Consider the following 25,379-nt stretch of genomic DNA (forward strand, 5'->3'; position numbering starts at 1 on the left):
AATCACGTATAGATGTATGTGCCAGTGTGAAATGTCCTCCGTTGTATGCGTCTTACGCCTCACCTCTTTTCTCTAATACCGTTTTCACGCTACGTAACGTGTATATATATATATATATACACGCATGCATATATATATATATACATATATATCTTCCTTTCTTTCTTATCTCTCTGTTTCCGTTCTTTCTCCTCTGTCTTTCGCGATCTCACTGTTTCTTCCCTCTCCTTCGTTCTCTATCAGTTTGGCCGTGTGCACAGCCCTATACGTGTTTGTACGTAGTATACTGCGTGCAGGCTGCGTAGACCATCCGTGTATACGGATACGAGTAGCAGGCGCTCGCGCGCCTATGTTTGTGTTCGTGTGTGCACTTGATTAGCCGTGTGACGTCAGGGCACGGTTACATCGCTTGCGATTGTCACTCAAATCCGACGAGTAAAACCACACAAAAATCCAGGCGGGAAAGGTGGTCGAAGACACGCGGACGAACCTCGGACCGCGAAACGACGGACGATCCGTCGTACAACGGTTAAAGGCGGCGGCGAGCCTTCGCGCAAACTACCCGCGGTATTCGTGAAACGACTGACTCCATGCAACGATTGCAGCCGTACAGAAGACGGGAAGTGTTCCGCTAGGTGGCACCACTATGTATCGCAAGGGGGCTTCAGCGACCGTACTGCGCTTCACGTACCGCAAATCATCGAATACTGTCGAACCTCAACGATAACTACCGAACGATTCCGAATATATACGACCACGCACGAACGATTCAATATCAAGTGCACGACCCTCTCCGTTCTGGCAAGCACATGGAAGGAAATACAAATGATGATGCGTGCCCATCAACGTTATTTACACATTTATTCCTTTATTATTTCATCGAATAATATTTTACTCGAACAAAATTATCTTTCCTCACTTAAGTCTCATATATTATGTAATTTTATAAAACATTAAATATATAAAATTTTATTTTTATAAGTTTCGTGTTTGAGTTCTATATGTTGTTTCAACAAGACACATTTTGTGTAATCATATTCATTGTAAGAATAAAAAAATTACACAAAAAATGGTCATTAAAAATATAACTATGATGGCTCTAAAATATAATTTTACTCATAAGTTGATATAAACTGTAAGATTTCAGGACATTTTTCTTGTGTCAATTGTTCTACACTCTGCTTATTGTTATTCTGCAACGTTAAATCGGTGCACGGTACCAAAAGCTTACAAACTGGTATAGAAGGTGTCGTTACAAGTACTTTATGTAAGGCGGTACAACCATCGGCATCTTGTAAATTAGGGTTTGCACCCGATTTTAATAAAAGTCGAACAATTTGGGAGTGACCTTGCATTGCTGCTCTATGCAAAGGTGTAGCACGTCCACAACGTGTTCGTGCATTCACCGCTGCACCATTTTCTATTAGAAATTTACAAATGTCATCATTTCCGTTTCGAGCAGCATAATGTAACGCTGTGTATCCAGCAAAATCTTCCGCATCAACTGGAGTACCTTTCTTCAGCAATGCTTTCACGCGATCTAGATCATTATATTGTGCTGAAAATTACACAATTCTATTTGATAATCACACAGAAAAAGATACAGACGTAGTTAAATAATAAAAGATCACAGTTTGTTTACCTGCATACCATATACCACGTTCAAATTCCATTTCCATAAGTGATTGACGAACATCGTGATTATTATTTGAACTGCAGCATGTATAACGATCATTACTACCATGATGGTGCTCCATTTTGTCACGTGTTTAACAATATGCACTTGGAGGAACCTCGTCTACCTATTATTTTATCAAAAAAAAAAAAAAACAAAAAAAATACAAGTTGCATTTAAATGCACTATTTTCCTATATAAATACATTTTATATTGCATAGAAAATGACATAAATTATTTGTAATTGTTGTTACGAATAATAGTGTACAAACAAGTATTTTTATACCATTATAAGTCGTATATTTTATAATAAATTCACAGTATAATATGCAAAAAGTGTGTTCTGTATACACAAAATAAACGTGTATAATTTTACAACTTGTATGAACACGGACTTTCTATATGAAAATAAGGCCGTTATACGCACAGACGACCTTTGCATAATATTATTATTAAGTTTAGATTATTTCAATAATCGTTGCACTACTCACTTCATACTGAAGCACGATGTTGCGCTAATAAGCATTTCTTTTTATGATTAATACAATAAATGCTAATTGCAATACAAATACTTCTTTCTTATCGCACAAAATTAACAATAGTTTTGATTCCGCATATTTTATATATCATCATAAAAACTATATAAATGTATGATAACAAAGAGTCAAATTGAAGTAATATAATTCCATCCAAAACATGATTTGTATGTAAAATGCTGGAGTAGAAGTCAAAAATGAAGTGATGTTTTCTCCCCAAAAATGTTGCTAATCTTAATTCTGTATGGATTAAATATATCTAGTAAAAATATAAGTTATTTTGTAATTCACATCTGATAATTCTATGTGTATAGTTAGCCACCTAATAATTGCTTTTTATGCGATCTTGCAATACGATACAAAGTAACTGTAACATAGTATTTTTAATCAAGAAATATGTAGAAAATTTGGAAAATTGTACCCGTACAGTCTTATTAGTGTTGTAACGTGTTGTAGAAAGAAAATAAAACAATTATTAATGAAAAATTGTATAACACCTTCATTTTTCTGAAAATTGTAAGAATAAACCAGCATATTTAATATAGTTTAAATATATAAAATAATGTATGATTATAATTTTAATCTATTAAATACTTTTTACGAATTTTACACATCAAGATGGTAAAATTCATTATTGGAAATTTGCTTATGTTAATCCGTCCAATAAAAGAAATGCACATCACTAAAGGAAGTTAAAATATACTCATCATGATTTGGTAACGAAATTGAAGACACTCATTCATGCCCTCGTATGTTACTCCACAGAAACTTCATCCATATATGTGTGTGTGTGTGGCTATATATATATATAGTTAAATAATATAATACTTAGTTCGTACTGATTTTTCATTCATTATGCGTATGAAAGCCGGGTACGCATACTTTAAATACGTATTTATAAGAATGAGTTTGTTTTCCTTTTTAATTTTAGTCCTGAGAATAATTGCTGATTTTACAATTCCCTTTGCAGCGTCCAAAGTATTTCAGCCTCTCCTGTGCTACAGATGACTTTATATCCTAATTCTGCTAGGGCGTTAATGATGGAAAATGCTGGACCTGTAATAAATGTTTTTCATGAATTAAAAAAAAACTTATATTTATATATAAGAATCCTTGTGTTAGCATGTTTTTTATAGATATATTAATAGTGCTTATATTCTTATTAGTAAATTTAAACGAAAACTATGTTACAATAGCAGGAAGATAATACAATATCTGATTACGATACAGGATACTTCATTCCCAAAATACTTCTAAGAAATGAAAGAACACAAAAAGTACAGCAAACAAAATATAAATCATAAGTCTATTTACACAAATGTATCATTACTATTTTTACCAATAAGTCATCCAAATGAAACGTATTATTTAAAAATGTATTGCAGCATTTATTTTCAAGTTCAATAAGTTTCATTGCAAAAAATAAAAAATGACAATATAGCAAAAACAAAAAAAAAACGATGTTAAAATACAGTATGTAAAAAAAAAAACAAAAAACAATGAAAATAGGCAATGGAAACCTCTGATCAGAACGCCGTTGACCATGTCTGAACCCGAGTTCGGAAAACGTTTGGAGAGGGCCACAATTTCATCGGAAGTTAAACCAAAGACAACACAATCAGATGCAAATGGAGAGGCTCTTACACCAACATAATAGTAATCTTCATCGTTTACTATGTTGGTTACTTTTTCAATCAGTGCATTTCCTGATTGCGTCATGGTTGAGCTAAAACGACTGTTAAACTTCGTTGCCTTTCACTGCTAAAAGAAAAAATACATATCTAGCATATTATCCCAAAAATGTATAACGTTATCTTTCTTTCTATTTGAACCGTATGTTACATCTAAGTTATAATTAAATATACCAATTAAATAAAAAGAAAAATCAACATTCATAACTTTCCATGTACTATACTGGGGAAAAGAAAAAGAATTATTGCTTATGTATGCACACTCTATAAAAGTATTCAATGATAGTTTTTGAAATAACGATAAAATAGTATCCAACATATTTTTTACTGTGAACTTTGAGTTATATAACTATATAAATTTAATTCATTTCAATACATGTTTTTATGTATACAAATTTCGTTTTAGTTAAACACCATAAGTTCAAAAATCAAATTACATTTTATTTTAAATAATTAGTAATTTTTTTTACATTTCTTTTTTCATTTATTTGTACCCGTTTGTAAAAGTAAACATAAGCCCGAGTATTACTTATCAGTAGACAGAAATTATTATCTAAGATTATAGAACGTCAACAAACTTAGGCACATTATGTTGGAGGTGGCATCAGCCCATGAATGGACAACCTGTGCTACAGGTACATAAAAAGGAAATAATACAAATACAAAATTACACTATGTGTGAAACTGTCTCTTTTTTCTATTTTGTTCAATTAACTATCTTCCTTGTTCTTCTTTGAGTTCTATGAGATCAATGAACTTCAGTCCATACTTGATCTCTTTCATACTCCCAAACTAAAGGTTCTTGTTTTGGCCATCCATCATTTATTTTTTTATCCATGTAAATATTCTTATGTTTCTTGTTGTTTAACATCTTTTGGGCATTTTAGACATTTTTCCATGTGTAACTTATCACAAAATTTATGAAATGCAATTACTTGAGATCCTGCTACCTTTTTATTGTAGTAACCCTACACAATTCCATGCTTTTTTTCATGGTGTACTTTTGCATTGGTATATATATACATATATACATATTTTACTTTAATATATGTATAAAACTATTGCTTTTAGTCTTATAGAATAAACACATGACAGCTTCTATTCTTTACACAAAACCAAAATCATATAACATTCGTATAATAGAATAAATATAAAACATAAAAAATTAAAAACTTAAATTACAATTATAGTAGATTATTAGCGCAACATCGAAATTATAATTACATAATTTAATGAAACATAATACAATATGTTATTTATTAAAATTATTATTGAGTGTACATATCTCATATTTCAATATTCACTTATTCATTAAAAATAAATGTTCAACTTTAAAAATTACAAACATTATGTTTGTAATTAAATTAAAATTATTGTCGTATATTAATCAAAATAAAGATTAATAAAAGTTTATAATATCGAGGGAAACGATTGATACTGACTTACGTAATAACGAACATTCTATGCAAATATTACGTTAAATTACAAATAATACATATAATCAGTTGATAAAATATTAGTTAATAAAATACAATACATATTGAATAATATACCGCAGTTCACCAGAGTCCATAACTGCGACGCGCAGGTTGGAAGATGGTGGGGGAACGCAGCGAGCTCTCTGCTAATCGCTTCCCACTTCGTTTGGGAGTATCGCCAATCAGGGCGAAGATGCGTACTAGAGCTGCGCGAAGAACGAAAACTGGTCTTTTCGCAGTTATGGACTCTGGTGAACTGCGGTACTTATACGTCTATCTGTTTAAATTGAAACGTAAATCACCAACAAACATAACCTTTGTAGAACACATTTATAATGTTGCGGTTTTTATGAAAGTAATGTAAATAATAAATACTTTGAATTTTTTAATAATTCATTACAATTTACGCTATAGATTCGAATTTAGCATAATATAATAGAATAAGACTCAACTGTTAATATGACATAGCACAAAACACCTGTTCCACCTATTGTATACATATATACAGTACTAAAACTTCAAGTGTATCAACATATTCGATAAATTAGTGTCATATCATAAAATTCTATTAATAATTAAATTTTATACATATACATATTATAATGGAATTAATAAACTTAAAAAAATGTTTATATTCTGAACAAACATACAGATAAATAATTTTTTATCCAAAAAAATATTCTCTAATTCTGGGTCCTAATAATTTTAATTTTGACATACATATTTAATAACTTTCTTTCCCCCTTATTTTAAAAATAACATACTACATTGTGTAAATACGAAATTTTTTTAAATTTCTTAATTTACAAAGTAACAAAATAAAGATAACAAATGCTAAATTAATTTTTCAAATAACGAAAACTAATCGATCCTTTATTGATATCTGTTTGCACTGCAAAGTCATTTTTTATTCAAATAATGGTTAATCTGTATATCATATCATACCTGCCTTAAGAACGGGTTCGGGTTCAGGTTCAGAGAAATCTTTTCTCATAGTCCACATATATTCATTATAATCTTGTTTAACACTGGTACTCGAGGATGCCACAACTTTGTAACCAAGAACTTCTAAAGCAGTTAATATTACACAAGGATGTTGTAAATATACTATTGTTGAATCATCACAGTATCCCCCAGAAGCAAAACGACTTAGTTGTTCTATATCTGATGCTACAACACAAATGAATAACATCACACATTTTTAACATTTAGATGCTTGATATATACATATCTTTCATTATAAAATAACGATAATTATAAAAATCTCACATTTTCTACTGAAAATATTATACCCTCTTTCAACTACGACGTACATACACGATAATTTTAATCGTTTTATCACGATGAAGTAGTGATACACAGTGTGAGATTTCTGGCCATGCGTACTAACGATAAGAAAATACTAGGTCCATCTCAATGACGTACCTAGATTCTTTACATATGAAGGTATCATTGGGCCCCATAAATTTGAAAGGGAGGAGACAGTTTCAAATTTAATGAAATATAATACATACTAGGTATATAAATAATATTAATAAAATATATTGCTATTTTGTACGTGTGCAACCGATTTATTATAAGAATACCAACATTTGTTGTAAAGGTAAGACAAACTGCAGAAAATACGCGGGTCACTTTCAGGTGTGTAATGTATACAGCTATGGCATTACGTGATATGTATCTCTAGCTGTAATGTCAAAAAAATCCCATGACTGCGCATCACTGCAATGAAGCCTTAGGAGACATATCACTTTAGTTAAATTTACAAAACACCAATTATATGAACGATATTGCAACTCATATAAAGCAGTAATATAAACAAATGTTTTTTGTAACTTAAAAACTTTAAATATATATAAATCATTAGTTAAAAACCACATATTTATATTTATACATACCCAACACTATTTCTGTACTATGTATACACCTAAATATTTCAATACACAAGTAAAGAAAGAGATGTGAATAAACAAAATACATAATACCTAACTATAATGTGAATAAAATTGGGACATAAACATTTATTAAAATCTACACACTAAATTTTTTATAACAAATGTATTAATAATTATAAAACTATCTCGCAAATTTATTTTATGTTTAAAGCAAAAAATACAACTATATTTTGGTTTTTAAAACTTTATTTTATCTATAACTAAAGTAGAAGCATTATTGCATGTAACATATCAATTAAAATTAAATATATAATATATAACCGCAGTTCACCAGAGTCCATAACTGCAAAAAGACAAGTTTTCGTTCTTCGCGCAGCTCTAGTGCGCATCTTCGCCCTGATTGGCGATACTCCCAAACGAAGTGGAAAGCGATTAGCAGAGAGCTCGCTGCGTTCCCCCACCATCTTCCAACCTGCGCGTCGCAGTTATGGACTCTGGTGAACTGCGGTATACATATACTATAAAAAGCACAAGCCTTTAAAAAATTATGGTTTTAACATATAATTTAAACAAAAATAAACTTTGATAAACACTTAAGCTTTCAAAGGAAACTATACCTTTAAGACCTGATACTAAAACCCTCCATGGATATCTATGACCGTATGAAGCAAGATTACCACGTACCAAAATGTATGGCATCTGTGATATTATTCTAAAACAAATTTTATTATATATATATTTGAAATATAGATACAAACATTCTATTTTATTTATATACATCAAACTTATATAATACAGTACTTAGAACCTAAATATGAATTATTTATAACAGTACATAGAAACATAAAAATATCGTACTTAATCCTTATTTTTAGAAATACATGTATTTATCACATTAAATATCACCATTTGATTTAACGTATCAGAATCATTACTGTAACACGAATTTCGACCCTAACCTATAAACACGAGTATCTCATTTTGCTTATAAACGAGAAACAGAAATATTTATTTTTCACATTCTGTTCATTTTTTGTTAAACTACTTTTCGGAAAAAATATAAATCTTCGTCCGTTCTTAACTCATAGAAGTCATATGAAGGTTATGTAAAACGAAATCATATAAAAATATCAAGATTAACATTTTCCATACGTTTATTTAAATAATAATAATTATTTTTATTTCCTAGAAAACTTTATTATTATAATAAAAATATTGGAAAAACTATACCTCTGTATTAAATGGAATTGAATTGATATAAAACAATCTTTAATTATATTTCACGTATCATAAACACCACGTATTTTTAACACATGTTCTTTTATAATTAAAAGTACATCTACACTCACCTGTTATCATGTACAATGTACGGAATTCAATTTTCGGATCCCAATCTTAACCAAAAATTGTACTATATTTTAACGATGATTTATAGAAACAATAAATTGACACATTAAACGCTGTAGGAACTTTTAAATTTATATGAGATTTTCTATGTGTCTACTTTAAAAATAAACTTCAATCAAAAAACAATAACTATATAATTCAACACAAACATACAAAAGGTACGAAAGTGCGCATATGTGCAGATATTCCACATAAAACTACCACTAATTGTAAATCCACAAATCCTAAAATGTTTAAGCGACACCTATTTGGGCTGTTTTCAATAAAAAAATACGTCCAACAATGCTTGGGCGATATGAAACTCTAGAATAAAAAGTATTTAAATGTTTGGATTAATCGATGTTACGTTTTATTGAATAGAAATGTAGGAACTCTTAATGATCTTCATATCTTTAAATTTTGAGAAATTTTATTAAACAAACTTATATATGATATTAATAGTCATCATTTCTTCTTTCTGTTTACTTAATGAACATTAAATGATATATATAAATATGAAGTTATATTTAATTAAAGTTATTTTAATTAAATAAAAATTTATCTGACAAGAAAATTTGAAGATAAAATTGGAAATATGACCTGAGAAGGTAAAATATCAGCTGTAAAACCTTCATTCATTTTTTGTGAAGTTCAATTTAATTTGCTGTTTAATTTAATAGATAAATTAAAAGAAAAAAGAAACCCAATCAATACTTTAGCTTCACTGGAACTTTAATGTGGTTGGTTTATGTGGTTTTAATAGATTGATTGAATGGACAGTCAATTCACGATGAGAAATGCAACTAATACATAACATATTTTAATAGAAATAATGATTTTTAAAAACTATGTCATAAGATAAAGAATCTTTTAATTAATAAAGTTATATAATTTTGAAATATATTGTAATTTATAGATATATATAGGTGGATGTATAAAATTATGGTCAAAGGGTACTCATCAGTGTTCGTCTTTCTATGGACGTGCATACAAAGTTATCTGTTGGAAAAGATTGCATTTACGATTAACGGCTTTATTCTTAGTTATAGGAATAGTTAAGTTATATCATTAAAATTAAATTTCTAACGTATAAATATGAATCATTGAATAAAACAATTAAAAAAATTAGTGACAGGTGGTTTGACGTTTATTCGCCGCCATCGTTATTAGCGACAGTGATCTGCCATATTGCGCGTGATATAAAGAATTGTATTACATTTACGTTATTACGGTTATTATTTGTACATTCAGTGCAATAGTTTATTGTTTATGTAGTAACAATAATTACAAGCGATTTCCTCGATTGAATTTCTGAGAAAATACTTCCCGACAAAGCGCTGTAAAACGGTGAGTAGACGGTGCATTGTTGACATCAGAAACTTTTTTTAAGAACAGTTGTCATCAGGAGATTAAATTTTGAACCCCTATATTTACCAATTTTTATTGCATATTCTTGTATGATAACTTTTAATCATTGTAATAGTTATAAATTACAGAAACCTAATTATTATTTAAGTGATTATTGCCTTATCATACATGTTTTGTTGAAAAAATATCTAAATAAAAATGTCAATATCATGTTTAAGATTTAAGTTCCTTCTATATTTGTATCCATACTTCTATAAGCCTTAGTTGTTAGAATTACAGTTAATATATTATCATTTCATATATGCAACCTGCAAATAGACTTATTTAGTCATTAAATGAAATGACTTTTACATTCAAAATACTATGTAATTATAACAAAATTTACTTGATAGCATGTTTATTGTGAATGATTTTATTATTAGCTAAGTATATTTTTAGACTTACACATTAACAATTAAATATTACTTGAAATATAACATTATAAATTATATCCTATTATAACAATTATTTATTATATTTTTAGCAGTTCCTATATTAATTACATATCAGTTTTATATTACTTGGATATGTGAAATATATTTGTAGGTACAGATCATTAATAAATTGTGTTATTAATATTACCATATGCTGATCATATTTTAATATACCAATATTTTTTAATCTATCAAATCAATTTTAAATTAATTTACATATTATTATATAATGCAGTGAAACATAAAATTTGATTTATTTATTTATTTACAGAAACAAAATGTCAACTGGACCATATAATTATTCTTATATCTTTAAGTACATTATCATAGGAGATATGGGAGTAGGTAAATCATGTTTACTACATCAGTTTACAGAAAAAAAGTGTAAGTTGCTATAGTAGTTGTTTTTACATTTAGATACATTATTTTGTCAGCTTCTACTCTGAAATAATATATATATATATATTTATATTGTATTCCAGTTATGGCAGATTGCCCGCATACTATTGGTGTTGAGTTTGGAACTAGAATCATTGAAGTGGCAGGCCAGAAAATAAAATTACAAATATGGGACACTGCAGGGCAGGAACGTTTCAGAGCAGTTACTAGGTATAGATATCAATGTTAATAATAAATTTTTACTTAAAAAACACAGTATAATATATATTTATATGTGTTGTAGATCTTATTATCGGGGAGCAGCTGGAGCATTAATGGTCTATGATATTACTCGTCGTTCAACTTATAATCATCTTAGCAGCTGGCTTACAGATACCAGGAATTTAACAAATCCAAGCACTGTATGCAAAATATATTTTACCTAATGGTATTTACGTCTGTAAAGTGTAACTACATTGATGCAGAATTGTTGAATGATGTATTTCTTCTATATTATAAATAACAATATATTTATATTATGTAACTAATAAGGAACTGTATATGTTGTACTTACAGGTTATATTTTTAATTGGTAACAAAAGTGACTTGGAAGGTCAACGAGATGTTACTTATGAAGAAGCAAAACAATTTGCTGATGAAAATGGTCTTATGTTTGTAGAAGCTAGTGCAAAAACGTAAGTTAATAACCGGATAATCAAATTACATGTCAGAAGAACATGTTTAAAATATAATAACAAATTAATCTTTTACTTTCGTTATCAGTGGACATAATGTCGAGGAAGCTTTCCTGGAAACAGCAAAGAAAATATTCCAAAGCATACAAGATGGCCGGTTAGTAGAACAGATTTTTATTATTTTACCCGCGTTGTTTTTTAATTTACTAAACACTTTAATGTAATAATCTGTTTACAGCTTGGATTTAAATGCAGCAGAATCCGGAGTTCAACACAATCCCAGTCAACCAGGACGTACCAATCTTCAAGGAGTATCTAATGAACAGCAGGGTGGAAAAGACTCTTGCTCCTGTTAGGTCTTTATTTGTTTGTATATAGAAACATGAATTCCTCGGTACTATTAATGCATATATGATTTATACTAAGTATAGCAAGCAAATAGTCTCCTGTCTTTATCCCTTTACCTTTGATAAGTCAAATCTACTTAATAAAAGTTATCAATTCGTTTTTAGAATTAATTTGCAAAACAAAGATATGAATATATGATTCAGTATAAATATACACACATAAATTATACTGATGGTAATCATTCTGTATTGGCATTGTGATTGATATTTTAATGTTAAAGCTTTTTTATGATTATTGTCATTTGCATATATTTTCCATAGATCGTATATTCTGTTGTGTAAGGATATTAAATATTAGACAATATGTTGTATTCATAAATCTTATAGTACACGTGTACAAGGTGCATTGCACGAGACATTTACTTAATCACATGAAAATATGATAAATGTGAATGTGACACAGTTGAATAAGATATGTATTTACTATTGTAAATTAAATTCGTGGAACAAGATTGAACATGTTTGTTCGCGTTTGTTATCTAATTTGCAATTTGAAAGTTACTGTACTATAAGGTTAAATGCAAAAAAATTATTGGTAAAACAAATTTCTCAGCAGGATGAAAACAAAACAAAACAAAAAATTGTCATAAAATAGCATAATGAAACAATATTGATATCAGTTCTATGGTTTCGTACTATAATTTCATTACCACACCACACGGGATATAAAAAATAGTATAAAATCAGATGCAGGTTTTATGTTTCGCTCGAAAAATATTTTAATTTTCAATATAATTACTAATTTGACAATTTTTTCTTAGTAAAGACAGAATTTAATGCATTGTTATTGTTACTATTATACTGAAAATGTTTTAAATTGTCAATCCTTTTAATAAGATCTATACTCGGACATAATGTTATGTTATGTTAATCGATATTATAAAGCTGAAGTATTATACCGATTTGTATAATTTATTATACATCTTAAAATATTATTTGCTTTTCATGTTCAATATTACAAACGAGCTTAAGAAACGAGTAAAATTTGTTATCATTTCTACATATCTAGTTGAAAACTGTTTTCTTGGCAGTAATCTCAATTTATTTTATAAAAGTTTTATATGTTATTGATAATGGAAATTAAATTCAAAATGGATTCATCATAAATGATTCGTCACGTATTATATTGTTTTTAATTTAATGAAACTGAAGTTAATTTTTATACGAATAAGTAACTGAATTAACAACAAATATTGTTAATTACGTCTGTATTTTATTCAATGTACTGTAAAACTATTTTGCATTTATATTAGAAAAAAGTGCAAGAAATCACTTCGGTTAAATTTGACCAAAGCTTTTAAGATTGTTTAAAAGTAATTGTTGTCTTATTATATATGTATCATAAAGTCTATATATATAAATAAACTTAAAACCATTAAAAAGCAATCTAAGGTGTAAGATAAAAGTGGAATACTTTTTTCAATTTAGTATATATTATTATTGCTGAAATATTCAAATTTCAAATATTCATCATCATTACTGGAATTCATATCATTTTTATTTTTATGAAGTTTGAACATAAATTCCGTAAATTAAATATAAACTTCATATGAATAAATCGTACTGTAATTGTACACTTTTACGAGTTTTTAATTTTTAACTCGCAAATGATTACATCATAAGTGCATTTGATTGCAGAACATTCCACGCGGTAGTATGCAGTAGTATGATATTTGAATTCGATCCGCATAAAACGTTATTCCCGTTTTAGAAAAGTCATTCTATACAGATTTAAATAGTTCACGGATTAAATAATTTCATGTATTAGTTCTTCTTTGGCAATGAATTTACAATATATTTGTGGAATCTTTTTAGTTCTAATGACATGCCATCTAACAAAGGGGTGAGATATCTTTCATGATAGCCTTTGATATAAAAATTAATACATTTGTATTTTTTGAATGTTTGAAAAATATCTATAATAGTGTATTTGTTTGTTAAATATAAATACTTGTAGGCATTTATATTTATGCATGGAGACTTTATATAATAGCTACAATATTTCTTTTAACTTATCAAAACTACTAATGTCATCGGCGGCATGGTTGATTTAAGTATTAATTCAAAAAAGAATTAATACATAAATTTAATTACTAAATACAGTTTGCCAGTGAAAATTATTATAAAGTTAAAGAGGTGATTGTATTTAATTCAAAATAATTCAAACCCTATATTCAGTAAATTAAACGAATATGTATTTTACGTAATATTAGATCTAAAAAAAATTATTATCAGTGCGCACCTCGAGATATAGAAAAAGAAAACAATGTCGGTAATAGTGAATAACGTGATTAATTTGAAATAATGTTAACTGCAATTTCTCATTGTGTTTCTTATACGCGTTTATCATAACCTGTTTCGATCATTAGATGATACTTTACAAACAATTAACACTTCTATGTTCATATAAACTATGTTTTCAGTATATATAAATTGTAAACAATTTATACAAAAATACCAATTGTGAATATGAAAATCATTTTTAATATAAATATAAATAAAATATTTGAAAATATAGTCACTGTTAATGTTTATTTTTGAAACGTTTCCATATATACACGATATATGTATGTATGTGTGTGTGTGTGTGTAATATGACAAAGTATATTTATTTTATTTAGGAATAAGGAAATACTTTTTGATTTTACAACTGCAGACAATGTGGATAATTGGATGGAAGTATCTGATACTGTTAGAACAGTAGGAAAATCAAAAGCTATTTTAACATTGCAAAAAACTCAGCTTTTTCAACATGCCATATTTTTTACACTTTTGAATCCACAACCAAATGGTGCTGGCTTTGCAGGAGTGGAAACAGTAACTAATTTAAATTTATCTAATTTTGAGAATATTAAAATTAGTTGCAGAGGACAAGGTGCAAATAGTAATTATAAAGTTGTTCTTGAACACAAAGGTCTTCACACAAATGGAAATATAACATATGAACAATTCTTTGTGGTAAATTTTAATTATCTGTTTTTGATGAGTAATATAGCTTTCAATTAATATATCTTTCTAATTATATTAAATTATATTAGGCTTCAATGTCAGATACTGATTTTTCCACTGTGATATTACCCTTGGCAAGTTTTAAACCATATTATCGTGGAAGAGAAGTACCTGATGCAGAACCATTAGATACTGCAAATATAACAATGATTGGTTTACAAATATATGGTGGGGTTTATTTACCAATTAAACAAAAAGGAGTATCAGCATTAGAAGTACAAACCATTTCTGTGTCATAATTTATATATTAATGTAATTATGTAACATAATTATTTAATGTAATATAATTATTAAATGAAGATACATATGTAAATATATGTATAGCGTTTGTATATTTGTTTTGATTTGTACTTTACAATAAATATATCAGCACTTCATAAAATACTTCATAATTTTAGTAACTACTATTACATATTACTACCATTACACGTAAACATAATACATACTTTTCGTATTGAAACATTTTTGTTTAATGTATCAAAAAATATGTGACAAATTAGTTTCTGTTCGGCCTAATTTTCGATGAAACGTTGACTGTTTTACCGACGTGGAATTTGAAGTTCGGCCTTCACGCTAGCATCACCTTAACCTAAACATGAAGTAAACAAAGAAGTCTGACAGTTATGGCAAGATACTCCAGTGAATCGGATTCAGACCACAATAGCAGATATCGAAGAAGACGTAGCAGAAGATCTAGGTAAAGATATCTTTGTAATTTAAAAAAATTTTTAATTATATATTACTTGATATGTTATTTTATATGTACAAATTTATGTATACGTTTTAATAATTCACTTAATATAAGATTAAACACTTTAATGCATAGTTCATCATATTAAAATTATGTTTGTATTTTAGATCCTCTAGTTCAGATTCTAGTGATTCATCACCTCATAGAAGAAGATCATCTAAACATTCGAAATCTAAAAGGAGACATCGTTCACATTCTCGAAGTAGAGGAAGAGACAGAGATCGTGGTCAAAAAAGTTATAAAAGCTCAAGAAATAGTAGTTCAAAAGGTAGTGAAAGACATAAGTATCGTTCTAGATCACGTTCTTCAGATCAATCTAAAAGAAAGGTTAGATCTGCATCAAGAGAAAAATCTGGAAGTCGTTCAAGTAGTTCACAATCTAATGTCAAAAGTACTGTGTCTGACAAAACCAAAACAATATTAATAAAAGGTATAATGTCACAAATAATATTGATTACAAAATTTAATTACAGTGTCTTTTACAGTGTTTCCTGTAATTCTTCTACTACAGTGTTTTCTGTAATAAGTTTCAGATTTAATATGAAATTATTTGTTATAGATGATTTTCCCATTGAGCCACGTTTTAAGGAAGGTGTATTAGACGAAATTAATTCTGAAGGTTTTACACCGAAACAGTTCACATCATCTAATACAAAGGAAAAGAAATTTAAAAATATTGTTATAGACATTAGTGCAGATACTATACAAGTTCCAACAGTAGCTGAAATTCCTTGTGGGACAGAGAGTATTTTTCATTCATCGGTATTGTATTTTGTTTTGCTATTATTCATATAGAAATTTTAATAGTGTCATCCAGTTTGTTAACAAGCATTTTTATTTTATTTAGATAATGCTTGATCAAGAAGTGAGGTTTGACAAATGGGTGAAAAAATTGTACACTCTTAGGCAGAAAGCTATAGCTGATTTAATACATTCAAATGTTATTTGATAATGAAATCATTTAGTTCTATTAAACTTTGATGGTGGTAAAATTATGTAAAAAATATTTTCTTCCTTACATTTGGCTGTATAAACAAATAATTTAAAAAATAAATATATTTAAATATTTTATAGTTCATGCTAATTAATTTCCGAATATCCGGTAATTCCCAATGCAACCAATATATTATTAAACTAAGAATAGTATTTAATCATCTTACGAGGGGAACTACCCAAGTGTTGCAACATTCGGCTTTGATTCTTGGTTATGACTGTACCGACCCCTGCTAACCTGACGTTCGGTCGTCGGTGCTGAGCGGGTTGCAGGTTTCTGGCGCTTTTTACTCGAATTTTTAAACGTTAATAACTGGAAAACAAAGCCGTAAACGCTATTTCGTTATTCTTGATTTTCGTCTTATTTTGATCCCTAGAATCACCCCTTAAAATATTGCCCACCTGTTCTCGAACACCCTGTAGAATGTCTTATATAATATCTTATACATCCTTTACGTTTTTTATTGCATTTGAATCTTTAATTTCAGTAAGTTTAATTTAAAAATATAAAAAAAAGTTATGCGTAAACGTCTAATATGATAATTACAACTACACAACAACGAATAACTGAAAAATCATTTATGAATATAGTTGCAATTATTAACAACAGTAGTTTCAATACATTGATGGATTTAAAGCGAAATAAATAATGTATACATTATTTATGCTGACTGATGTGTGAAAATGTTTGAGATATCTAATATGAACAGAATACAAATCTACATATATAAAACATGAAAATTTATAATATATAGGTGAAATTTTATAAATTACTATATGTAGCCTATCGATAAAGTATATAAATTAATATAAATATAACATTTCTCGGTATTTCTTTGCGATCGTGTTTAAGAGGATTACATGCAAAGTGGTGCAAATACTACTTCATTATTAACTGATATAAAATATTATATTATTAGTAAATATAGTAATTAGCAAGTATTAAATACTTGCACCTCGTTGCATTTAACCCTTTGCTTGAAGCTTAACGATTCAGAATCATCAAAGGATAATGTAGATGTTCAGACTTATAATTAATTTGTTGTCCCTCCCAAAGAAGACAGCAAATCACCCCAGTCACCATTGTACGAAGTCTCGAAACATTTAGTTTTTCCTTTGAAACAACGTTCCATTCAGCATTATTCTAATACTAAGATCCTCATCGAGACTTAATTCAGAACCAAGTCGACCTATCTTTGATAGAATAACAATGCCAAGAAGACCGTGAGAACAGTCAACGAAATATTCGAAACTAAGCTTATCATGAAGAAGTTTGTTTTCGTCAAACCGTCGAATTAACAGATTGCTGAACAGACGTGGCTGCCTCGGAATTATCATCGCCTGATTCCCTACGTTCTGCTCTGTCCTCGTCTTGCGTTGGAAACTCATAAATCGGTTTGAATCCACCGAACAACTGCGGTTTGAAATTCTCAACATCGAATTCGCTCTTCTCTGTCTGAGACTCTTCCGTGTCCGAGGGATTCTCCAAGGAGTCGCGATCCTCATCCGATTTCCTGTTCGCAGCTGGTTCCACCATAACAACGCTCCAGCCATTCTTCGAAGGTGCTTCCGCGCTCACGCTGGCGACGAACGGTGCCATGAAATTCTGCGGGGACGGCGCTGAACTCGAGGAACTAGATGGTTGTTGAGAAGGTAAGAGAACCGGCTTCTGCTCGTTTTTCTCGCTCTTTGAATTATCCTCCTCGTCCCGTACATCTACGTCCAGTCGATGAGATGCTTGCGCCGTTGGTGTGTAAACAAAAGCGATCGGCGTCGAGGATGGAGGAGATGGACCACGATAGAGGGTCGCTGATATGACCTCGTTCTTCCTCGCTGGGAAAGGTACAAAGTCCTGTAAGTACGGTATAACGTTCACGCTCGAATCCTTTTCATCTTTTTCTTCGTTACTCTCTTTGGTAGAGTCCTCTTGTCTCTGATCACTGGGCACCAACAGTGGTGTCTCCCTCATGCCAGTGACAAGAATCGAAGGATCAGGACGTTCCAGGGGATACGGAAAATCCGATGCGACAGGGCGGCTGTTGAACATATTCTGAACAATTGGACTTGGTTCTTCGTTCATCTCTTGCTCCTCGTTGTCCTGAAGAAGCGTCTCCGGTGGTAGAGGTCGATGAGGACCCCGAGTTCCAACTACCACGCTTTCGTCCTTCTCCCTGGAATCATCAGGGTGTATATTTACCGCGGTGTTCACGGGGTAAACCACGTAAACCGGTGGTTCGGCCATCGTTTCACGCTCGTCGAACTTTCTCCTGTCCGCATCCTGGTCGGTCAGAATCCTCTCCGACTCGTCGTTGGTGTTCGTACCTGTTGACGAAGGATTAGACTCTGTATCGTCTTCTTCGAATTCTCCATGGTGCTGGATCATCTGAAGAGTAGCCACGTGCGGTGGATCCGCGGTTCTACGTTTGGGAAATATCGGTGGTCTTGGAGGAAGTTGAGGCGGTTCCTCCGAGTAACGTTCCGATCTCTCCTCCTCTTCCAGTCGCAGTTTCTGACTGGACAATCGTTGCGCCAACTTGACGTCGTCCTCGCCTCTGGAGGTGGCCGGTATCGGCGGAGGGCGAAACCTCTTTACGGTTGGCTCCGGCTCTCGAGGAGGTATCACGTTCTCGGTTTTAGTAGAAGCAGCGGCTGCAAGACGAAGCGCGTGAATCGGTGGCGGCGGAGGGTTTAACCTTTGAAGATAGGACGGCGGTGGAGGCAGAGGTCTTCTGGTAGGTGGATGAGATTGCACGGGTTGCCTTATCCTGGTCGGGGGATAAGTTTGACCAGCCGGAATGGTACCGATGCTTTCCGATCCTCGATGACCGTGAGACGTTTTAGCGTTTGGCCGAAACTGTGGAAGAATATTAGGCAAATTAGTGTCAGGGGAGTAAGGACGTCTTCTTATCCCTACTGCTTCTGAGGGAGGAGGAGGGAAAGCAGGCGAGGGTGGTTGCTTTCCACGCGGTGGTATCGGAAGTCTTTGAGGTCTGGGATGATCAGGCCTCGCTGTACCGCCATGATGGTAATGGTAATGGAACTGTGGAGGTGGTCTTGGTCGCTCGGTTGGTGGAGTCAAGTCTTCTGAAAGTTGTGGAAGATGTTCTTCGTTAAGCACAGGCGGATTCACCCTCACAGGTTTTTTCGTTGTAGAAGAAGCCGTGATCTCGTGTACAGTGCCATCGGCTTCGTTTATAACGACGATATGCTCCTCGACCGGCTGTTTGGGTTCGTCTTTAGGAAACACTACGAAGTTTACGTCTTTATCGTCCTTCTTGTCGTCTGCCTGTTCCATAAGCACGGTACCCTTCACGAATGAATTTTGAGGCCTGGAAGGTTCTATCTCGTTGCCTAATTTCTGGCTGGCAGAGGGATTTGGTTGTCGCCAAGCTTGGGGAGCATAGTTGGGATTGTTCTCCAGGACAGATACCGAAGGCAAACCAATGGTACCCCGGTGATCCGTTTGTGGATCATAGTTGCCTTTATCGGATGGGATACCGTAGAGAGGTCGAAAGGAGGTATCAATTCCAGGGGAACCAACATAGGGATTCTCTCCAATAGCTGTGCCCACTGAATAATATCCCCCTTCGACGTTTTGTCGATTGCCAAGAACGAAAGATACCGTATCCTGATCAGGTGGTATGACGATATTACTGGTGCTCTCTACTACGTATCCTCCGCTCAATCCACTTGGTCTCTGTCCAACAATGGGATTTGGTCGATAATTTTGGTTAACAATAACGTTGTCCGCGATACCCTGTTTTCGGTTATCGTTTTCAAAACCCGTTGGGAATCGAGGATCGTTATCCAAAGGCATAGATGTTACCGGACGTTGCGGCAGTGCTTGAAACGGTACCGAATTGGTTTGATAAGTATTCTCTTGAAGCACCGACGAAGAATGCGTGCTGGGTGCTGATGGAGTTGCTGTGCTTGTAACAGCAGTGGTTGACACAGGAGTTTCTGGGGTACCAACAGTTGTTCCTGTCACGTTTGAAACAGTGGACGTTGTCGCAGGTAATGTACTGGTCTTGACGATCTCGTTGCTCGAGTCTTTTACTGGAACGTAATCATCTCCATTGTTCATTTCGTAATCTTCGTAACTATACATATACTCTTCGTGCTCCATAGGAGGCTTCGTCTGAGGATCCCGATTATGCATTATGTTATTCGCTCCCTGATGACGATTATTATACATGGTAGCCTGAAGTTTCTCTATTGGAAGAATATCCTCGTAGTCGTCCAAGTGACCTACGAATCGTTTAGTGGTACTTGGAGGCTTCCAAGTGGTTACAACGGGCGCCTTTGTAGAAATGGATGCGGTGCTACTCGGTGGAGGAGGAGTAGTCGTGGTCGTGGTAGTAGTCGTAGTTGTCGTGCTAGTTGTTACAGGCTTGGGAGTGGTAGTAGTGGTAGTGGTAGTGGTAGTAGACGACGGTGTGGTTCTTGGAGTAGTACTAGTCGTCGTGATGGTTGCAGAGGTCGTTTTAGATACATACGGTTTTCTCGTATGATAGTAGGCCACAGTTTCTCCGTGATAAGGTTTATGGTTATAGGTGCTGTAGCTGTTTGAGCCACTTTGTACTTTCGTGTTCGCGTAGGAGCTCGATATCAACGGGTACTTGTCCTTGCCGTACTTGTCAGAAGAATAATGAACAGGTAGATTAAGGAAATCGTGAAAATTTGGCGAATACGGATTGATTTCGTTAGGGCTAACATCGACGGTCTCTGTGTTCTCCACATTCTTCTTTGTATCCTCGTTTGAAAATTCTTTATCGTCTGCTTGTTCCTCGTCGTTCACGGGTACCTGATAACGACTGGTGTAGTTTAACGCTTTCACGGGCGGTGCCTTCTCGAAGTCGATTTTTCCAGTGATCGGATCCTTCTCCAGGGAGAACGGTCTGCCACCGTTGAAGGCGAAAGGATACGGAAGATGATAACGAGGCGCTTCCTCGTCGTTGGACGTCGACAGGGCAACGGTGCTCTCTTCTGCGTCGAGATCCAGGTCAAGGTCATCCAGCTGCGCCGTCCTTGCCAAAGTCGGAGAAGATTCCATCTCTTCCAGTAGAGACTTCGGCGGACCGTTGTCCATGTGTCCGCCCATCAGGTACTCCGAGGAAACGCTGGCCACGAAGGCCAAAGCCATCATCAGGGACCATGGATTCGGTTGCATCTTTCTTGTCATATCTGAAAATATATCGTTTATTATTTAATTATACTCGTCACAAAATTTTCATTGATTTTAAAACTGTTTCTTTTTTTCTTCCTCATAATTTTAAGGTCAACGACACTTCAGTTGATATTTATGGAAGTGAGACAGTTATGTAGATGTGCCGCTATATTGAATCGCGTTTCACGAATGTTTTTTTCTCAACTACAAACGCGTCGAATGGTAAAGTAAAAGGCCGGAAAAGAGTTTCGTCCCTTGTGTCCTACATTTAATATATCTGGACCTGCTTTCAAACGTGCATGCGGGATACGTGTACGGTTCACGATACGCCCACCGGAATCGTGCTGTACACCAACGATGTTACTGTAAACGCGTCAGCAGTACGCCTCTTGCATCATTGTTGTCGAATATGAATTGAAATTAATTAACTGGTCGCTAGGCAAGCTTATTTCAACCATCAATTTGAACTTATATCTTTTCATTGTTTCTAACAAATTGATTGATATAAATTTAAATGTATAAGACGTACAGCTTTGGGTTACAATTAACGGATTTCCTTTGATCGTAAAGAATCATCCTCACAATGGAATGATAAACAGGGACAAGTTGGTACATCTTTCATCGAGCGGAATCGCGTTCCAACGCCTAACGGGTTCCTCATTCTCTCCCTCTTTTTCTCTCCACACTCTCCTGTTCCTCAGCTGTGCTTCTTCCGTGACATTCCAGTAACTTTTGTCGAGGTTGTGCCACAATCTCGATCGCTGTATTTGGCATTAGCATTTCGTTACTCGCACTTTCGAGGGAGCTTTCATTGTCACAGATCGGTGCTTTGTCACCGGTGAACATTTCCGGGAATACGTTTCCACCGTGATTAACGCTTCCTTTCGCTACATTCTTCTCTGATTAATTTATATTCTTGTACTCGATACAATATATGGCTATCTGTGACGATCAACTGCTATTAAGCACACTTTCATCGAGTTCTCGTCTCTGATTCCTCGGTTCAGAGACCCCTGAAGTCGTCCAAGGTCCTCGCTGGTCCATATTATCATAATAATATTCGTTTCTAGCGTGTGTTCGTGACCGTGACCGGCTACGTCGTTTCCTAACTCGGTGACTGGTACACGAAACAGAAACGTTCTGTGTACTGTCGGTCAGGATGACCCACTTCGACGCTCGTTTCGGGGTTTCATACTCGAGAGCAGTTTCGGCTACAGGCTCATGAATCATTCGCTTTTCCGTGACCAATACCACGGAAGCGACGTTTGTTCCTGGAATTCATGTGCGACCTCTTTTTCTTCTCTTCTGCCATCTGAATATTCAGACGGTCACTCCGTTAACAATGGTACCTTAGAATTTGTTGTATGCAGTTTTACAAACAGAAATTTGAAATTATACTTTATTGTTGATGAATTAAAATTACCATGCGATTCTCAGTGACTCAACAATTTCTTTCCTGTTCTTTTTCTCTTGTCTCTTAAATGGTTCCATTACACTTCCTTCCAATTATCATAGTATCTTCAACGGCTTAGAAATTCTTCACAGATTTCTCCTTTCCTTTTCTCGCTCACAAGTAATACAATTTCCAGTTACTTCTCCTAAAGTTGCGGCTCAACAGATAAAAGGATCATCGTATAGCCGAAGTTCTCTACTTTGTTCTTCTTTTTTTTTTTTAATTAAGCTGTCGGTCGATATAAATCAAAACAGGTAGCCGGTTAACCGGTTTCAGATTCAATTTTTAACGCGTTCAAACACGGCTGCGTTTATCTTCTTCCGTGTCGAATGGGCGGAGAGGGTTTTTAATGCAGCGTAAACTCGGCCTAATTATAACGGTACCATGATTGCAGAATATTCTAATTACACGCTGTCTACGTGAAATTCATAGCAAAACTATACCATCGGATGTACAAAAAGATCAAGTATGATTCTTTACTGATTTACAACTGAACAGTGGATCATTGATACATTGATAATTTTAATTAAAAATTTTTAATAAAAGTTAAAAAAAGTATTACAGATTTTCTATGATCATCACCGCAAAAATTAATTCTTATCACCGTTTGCGGGAAACCTGTTTGTTTCTTTTATACCAATGTCATCAACGATCCACGTGCATTTACACGTAAGTTTACCTGAATTGGATGAAACTGGATATCCTTCGGTGGCCGAAAAACGACTTGGCCTTGACAGTCACTCACTGCCCCATGTGTGAACTTCAATTACCTTTTAGCTCGTCACTCTCGGTTTGTTCTTTCTTTTCCTCGCGAGAAGAAGAGGGATCGAATCGCGAGCACGACGAAGGTGATTGAACGTGCGACGAGGCCACGGAAGCTTGTAGCCTTGCCAGAGGATCACTCGACGACTGAAGAGCTTCGACGTCCAGGTGGTAGAAGGAAAACAACGAGGTGGTGGCAAGTGCACGAAGAGGTGGAAAGCATAGGGACGTGGATGAAACGATTGTAAAAAGAAAGAAGAAAGTACAAAGAACAGAGATGAAAAGAAAAAAAAAACGAACCTGAAGATTCTCCTGTGAGGAATGAAAGTACAACTTCATTGAATTTTAATAGGTTCAATTTTGGTAACGTTGAAACAGGAAACTTTCGATACTTTGCTCCGCTTCTATTGCTATTAATTTATATTATAATCATCGATGAAGCTCAGATTTCCAAAAAAAATGTTTCTTCTTTCTTTTGACACCGAGTGCAATTAGAGCCAATCCTTTCTTTTCCGTCTACTGAAAAACGATGGGTTTCTTTAATATTCATGAAATATTAGTGGTTTATATTTTATTTAAAATATGTAAGGAGTTCAAGTTACTTTAAGCATTTTTTGGGGAGTTAATTTCATGAAAGTAGCGTCTGATTATGTATGTCAACTTTTTGTTTCAACTCTTGAATATGTTTGTAACATTGACACAGCTTGCAATATCGACAGATCAGGGACAAACTTTCTAAGCTTTTCTCAACGTGTATCGATTGAAAAGATTTCCGTGGACGTAGTAGCGATCGATAGGATCAAGAAGAAAGAGGAGAGGTAAGACACTCTTCCGTTCCTTGATTACCAATGGTGGAGGTAAGAAAGAGAAGGAGTTGGATCTGACTAATGGACGGCACCGAGTCGACGGAACGGTACGTGGAACAGTTAGACGACGACCCACATTACGGGGAGTCGCTCAGGGCCGGCCAACGTGCCAGTTTCTTCAACCTTACCCTCCGTTCGGACACGCTAAATGCTCTAGGATCATGCTAAAATCGTGTAATCATGGATTTCAATCCCCTCTTTTATTTCTTCTTCTCTGAAACCATCTAAGCATCATCCGAATATAATTATCTTTATCGTGGTTTCTCTTCTTTCTCTATTATATTCCTTCTTTTTACTCTTAATATTCTTTCTTACTGATTATACAGGTTGCATCAAATCATTGAAGCTCTGAGTATTAAGTTTCATCCTCCTTTACCTTTTCTTGGTTCTTTTCAT

General features: G+C 33.2%; 5 protein-coding genes across 19 annotated transcripts; 3 read left to right on the forward strand and 2 right to left on the reverse strand.

Moving 5' to 3' along the window:
* Positions 1-848: 848 nt before the first annotated feature.
* On the reverse strand, positions 849-8,905 carry LOC114871435 (ankyrin repeat domain-containing protein 39-like). 12 transcript variants are annotated; one of them, XR_003788576.2, is made up of 5 exons: positions 8,625-8,905; positions 7,893-7,987; positions 6,326-6,550; positions 3,856-3,969; positions 3,178-3,267 (listed from the first exon to the last, which is right to left on the reverse strand). XR_003788576.2 is itself a non-coding variant. In XM_029177319.2 (4 exons), exons 2-4 carry the CDS (start codon positions 7,972-7,974, stop codon positions 1,762-1,764), a joined length of 348 nt encoding a protein of 115 aa, XP_029033152.1. In that variant the 5' UTR covers positions 7,975-7,987; positions 8,625-8,905; the 3' UTR covers positions 1,660-1,761. The 12 variants fall into 12 exon arrangements, 10 of the variants coding, with proteins under 10 accessions (XP_029033146.1, XP_029033143.1, XP_029033144.1 ...); XR_003788575.2 differs by having other exon boundaries at positions 3,856-3,972; positions 8,625-8,902; XM_029177319.2 differs by lacking the exons at positions 3,178-3,267; positions 3,856-3,969 and adding an exon at positions 1,660-1,802.
* A 713-nt stretch (positions 8,906-9,618) lies between these two features.
* LOC114871433 (ras-related protein Rab-14) lies at positions 9,619-12,601 on the forward strand. Its single transcript, XM_029177307.1, has 7 exons — positions 9,619-10,008; positions 10,774-10,886; positions 10,985-11,111; positions 11,185-11,302; positions 11,457-11,575; positions 11,664-11,732; positions 11,814-12,601. The coding sequence occupies exons 2-7, from the start codon at positions 10,781-10,783 to the stop codon at positions 11,929-11,931; spliced, it is 657 nt and encodes a 218-aa protein (XP_029033140.1). The 5' UTR covers positions 9,619-10,008; positions 10,774-10,780; the 3' UTR covers positions 11,932-12,601.
* Positions 12,602-13,517: 916 nt separating this feature from the next.
* On the forward strand, positions 13,518-15,375 carry LOC114871434. 2 transcript variants are annotated; one of them, XM_029177309.2, is made up of 3 exons: positions 13,518-13,825; positions 14,639-14,940; positions 15,021-15,375. In XM_029177309.2, the coding sequence occupies exons 2-3, from the start codon at positions 14,656-14,658 to the stop codon at positions 15,228-15,230; spliced, it is 495 nt and encodes a 164-aa protein (XP_029033142.1). In that variant the 5' UTR covers positions 13,518-13,825; positions 14,639-14,655; the 3' UTR covers positions 15,231-15,375. The 2 variants fall into 2 exon arrangements, with proteins under 2 accessions (XP_029033142.1, XP_029033141.1); XM_029177308.2 differs by having other exon boundaries at positions 13,528-13,825; positions 14,604-14,940.
* Positions 15,376-15,468: 93 nt separating this feature from the next.
* LOC114871432 (serine/threonine-protein kinase fray2-like) lies at positions 15,469-16,800 on the forward strand. Its single transcript, XM_029177306.2, has 4 exons — positions 15,469-15,688; positions 15,850-16,172; positions 16,302-16,504; positions 16,590-16,800. The coding sequence occupies exons 1-4, from the start codon at positions 15,615-15,617 to the stop codon at positions 16,689-16,691; spliced, it is 702 nt and encodes a 233-aa protein (XP_029033139.1). The 5' UTR covers positions 15,469-15,614; the 3' UTR covers positions 16,692-16,800.
* Positions 16,801-17,181: 381 nt separating this feature from the next.
* Positions 17,182-25,341, reverse strand: LOC114871443. Of its 3 annotated transcripts, none has more exons than XM_029177353.2 (3): positions 24,720-25,341; positions 24,035-24,633; positions 17,182-21,919 (listed from the first exon to the last, which is right to left on the reverse strand). In XM_029177353.2, exon 3 carries the CDS (start codon positions 21,915-21,917, stop codon positions 18,018-18,020), a length of 3,900 nt encoding a protein of 1,299 aa, XP_029033186.2. In that variant the 5' UTR covers positions 21,918-21,919; positions 24,035-24,633; positions 24,720-25,341; the 3' UTR covers positions 17,182-18,017. The 3 variants fall into 3 exon arrangements, with proteins under 3 accessions (XP_029033186.2, XP_046146075.1, XP_029033188.2); XM_046290119.1 differs by having other exon boundaries at positions 24,035-24,636; XM_029177355.2 differs by lacking the exons at positions 24,035-24,633; positions 24,720-25,341 and adding an exon at positions 22,432-22,805.
* Positions 25,342-25,379: the final 38 nt, after the last annotated feature.

The sequence above is a fragment of the Osmia bicornis genome, chromosome 2, assembly GCF_907164935.1.
Source record: "Osmia bicornis bicornis chromosome 2, iOsmBic2.1, whole genome shotgun sequence".
NCBI lineage: Eukaryota > Metazoa > Arthropoda > Insecta > Hymenoptera > Megachilidae > Osmia > Osmia bicornis.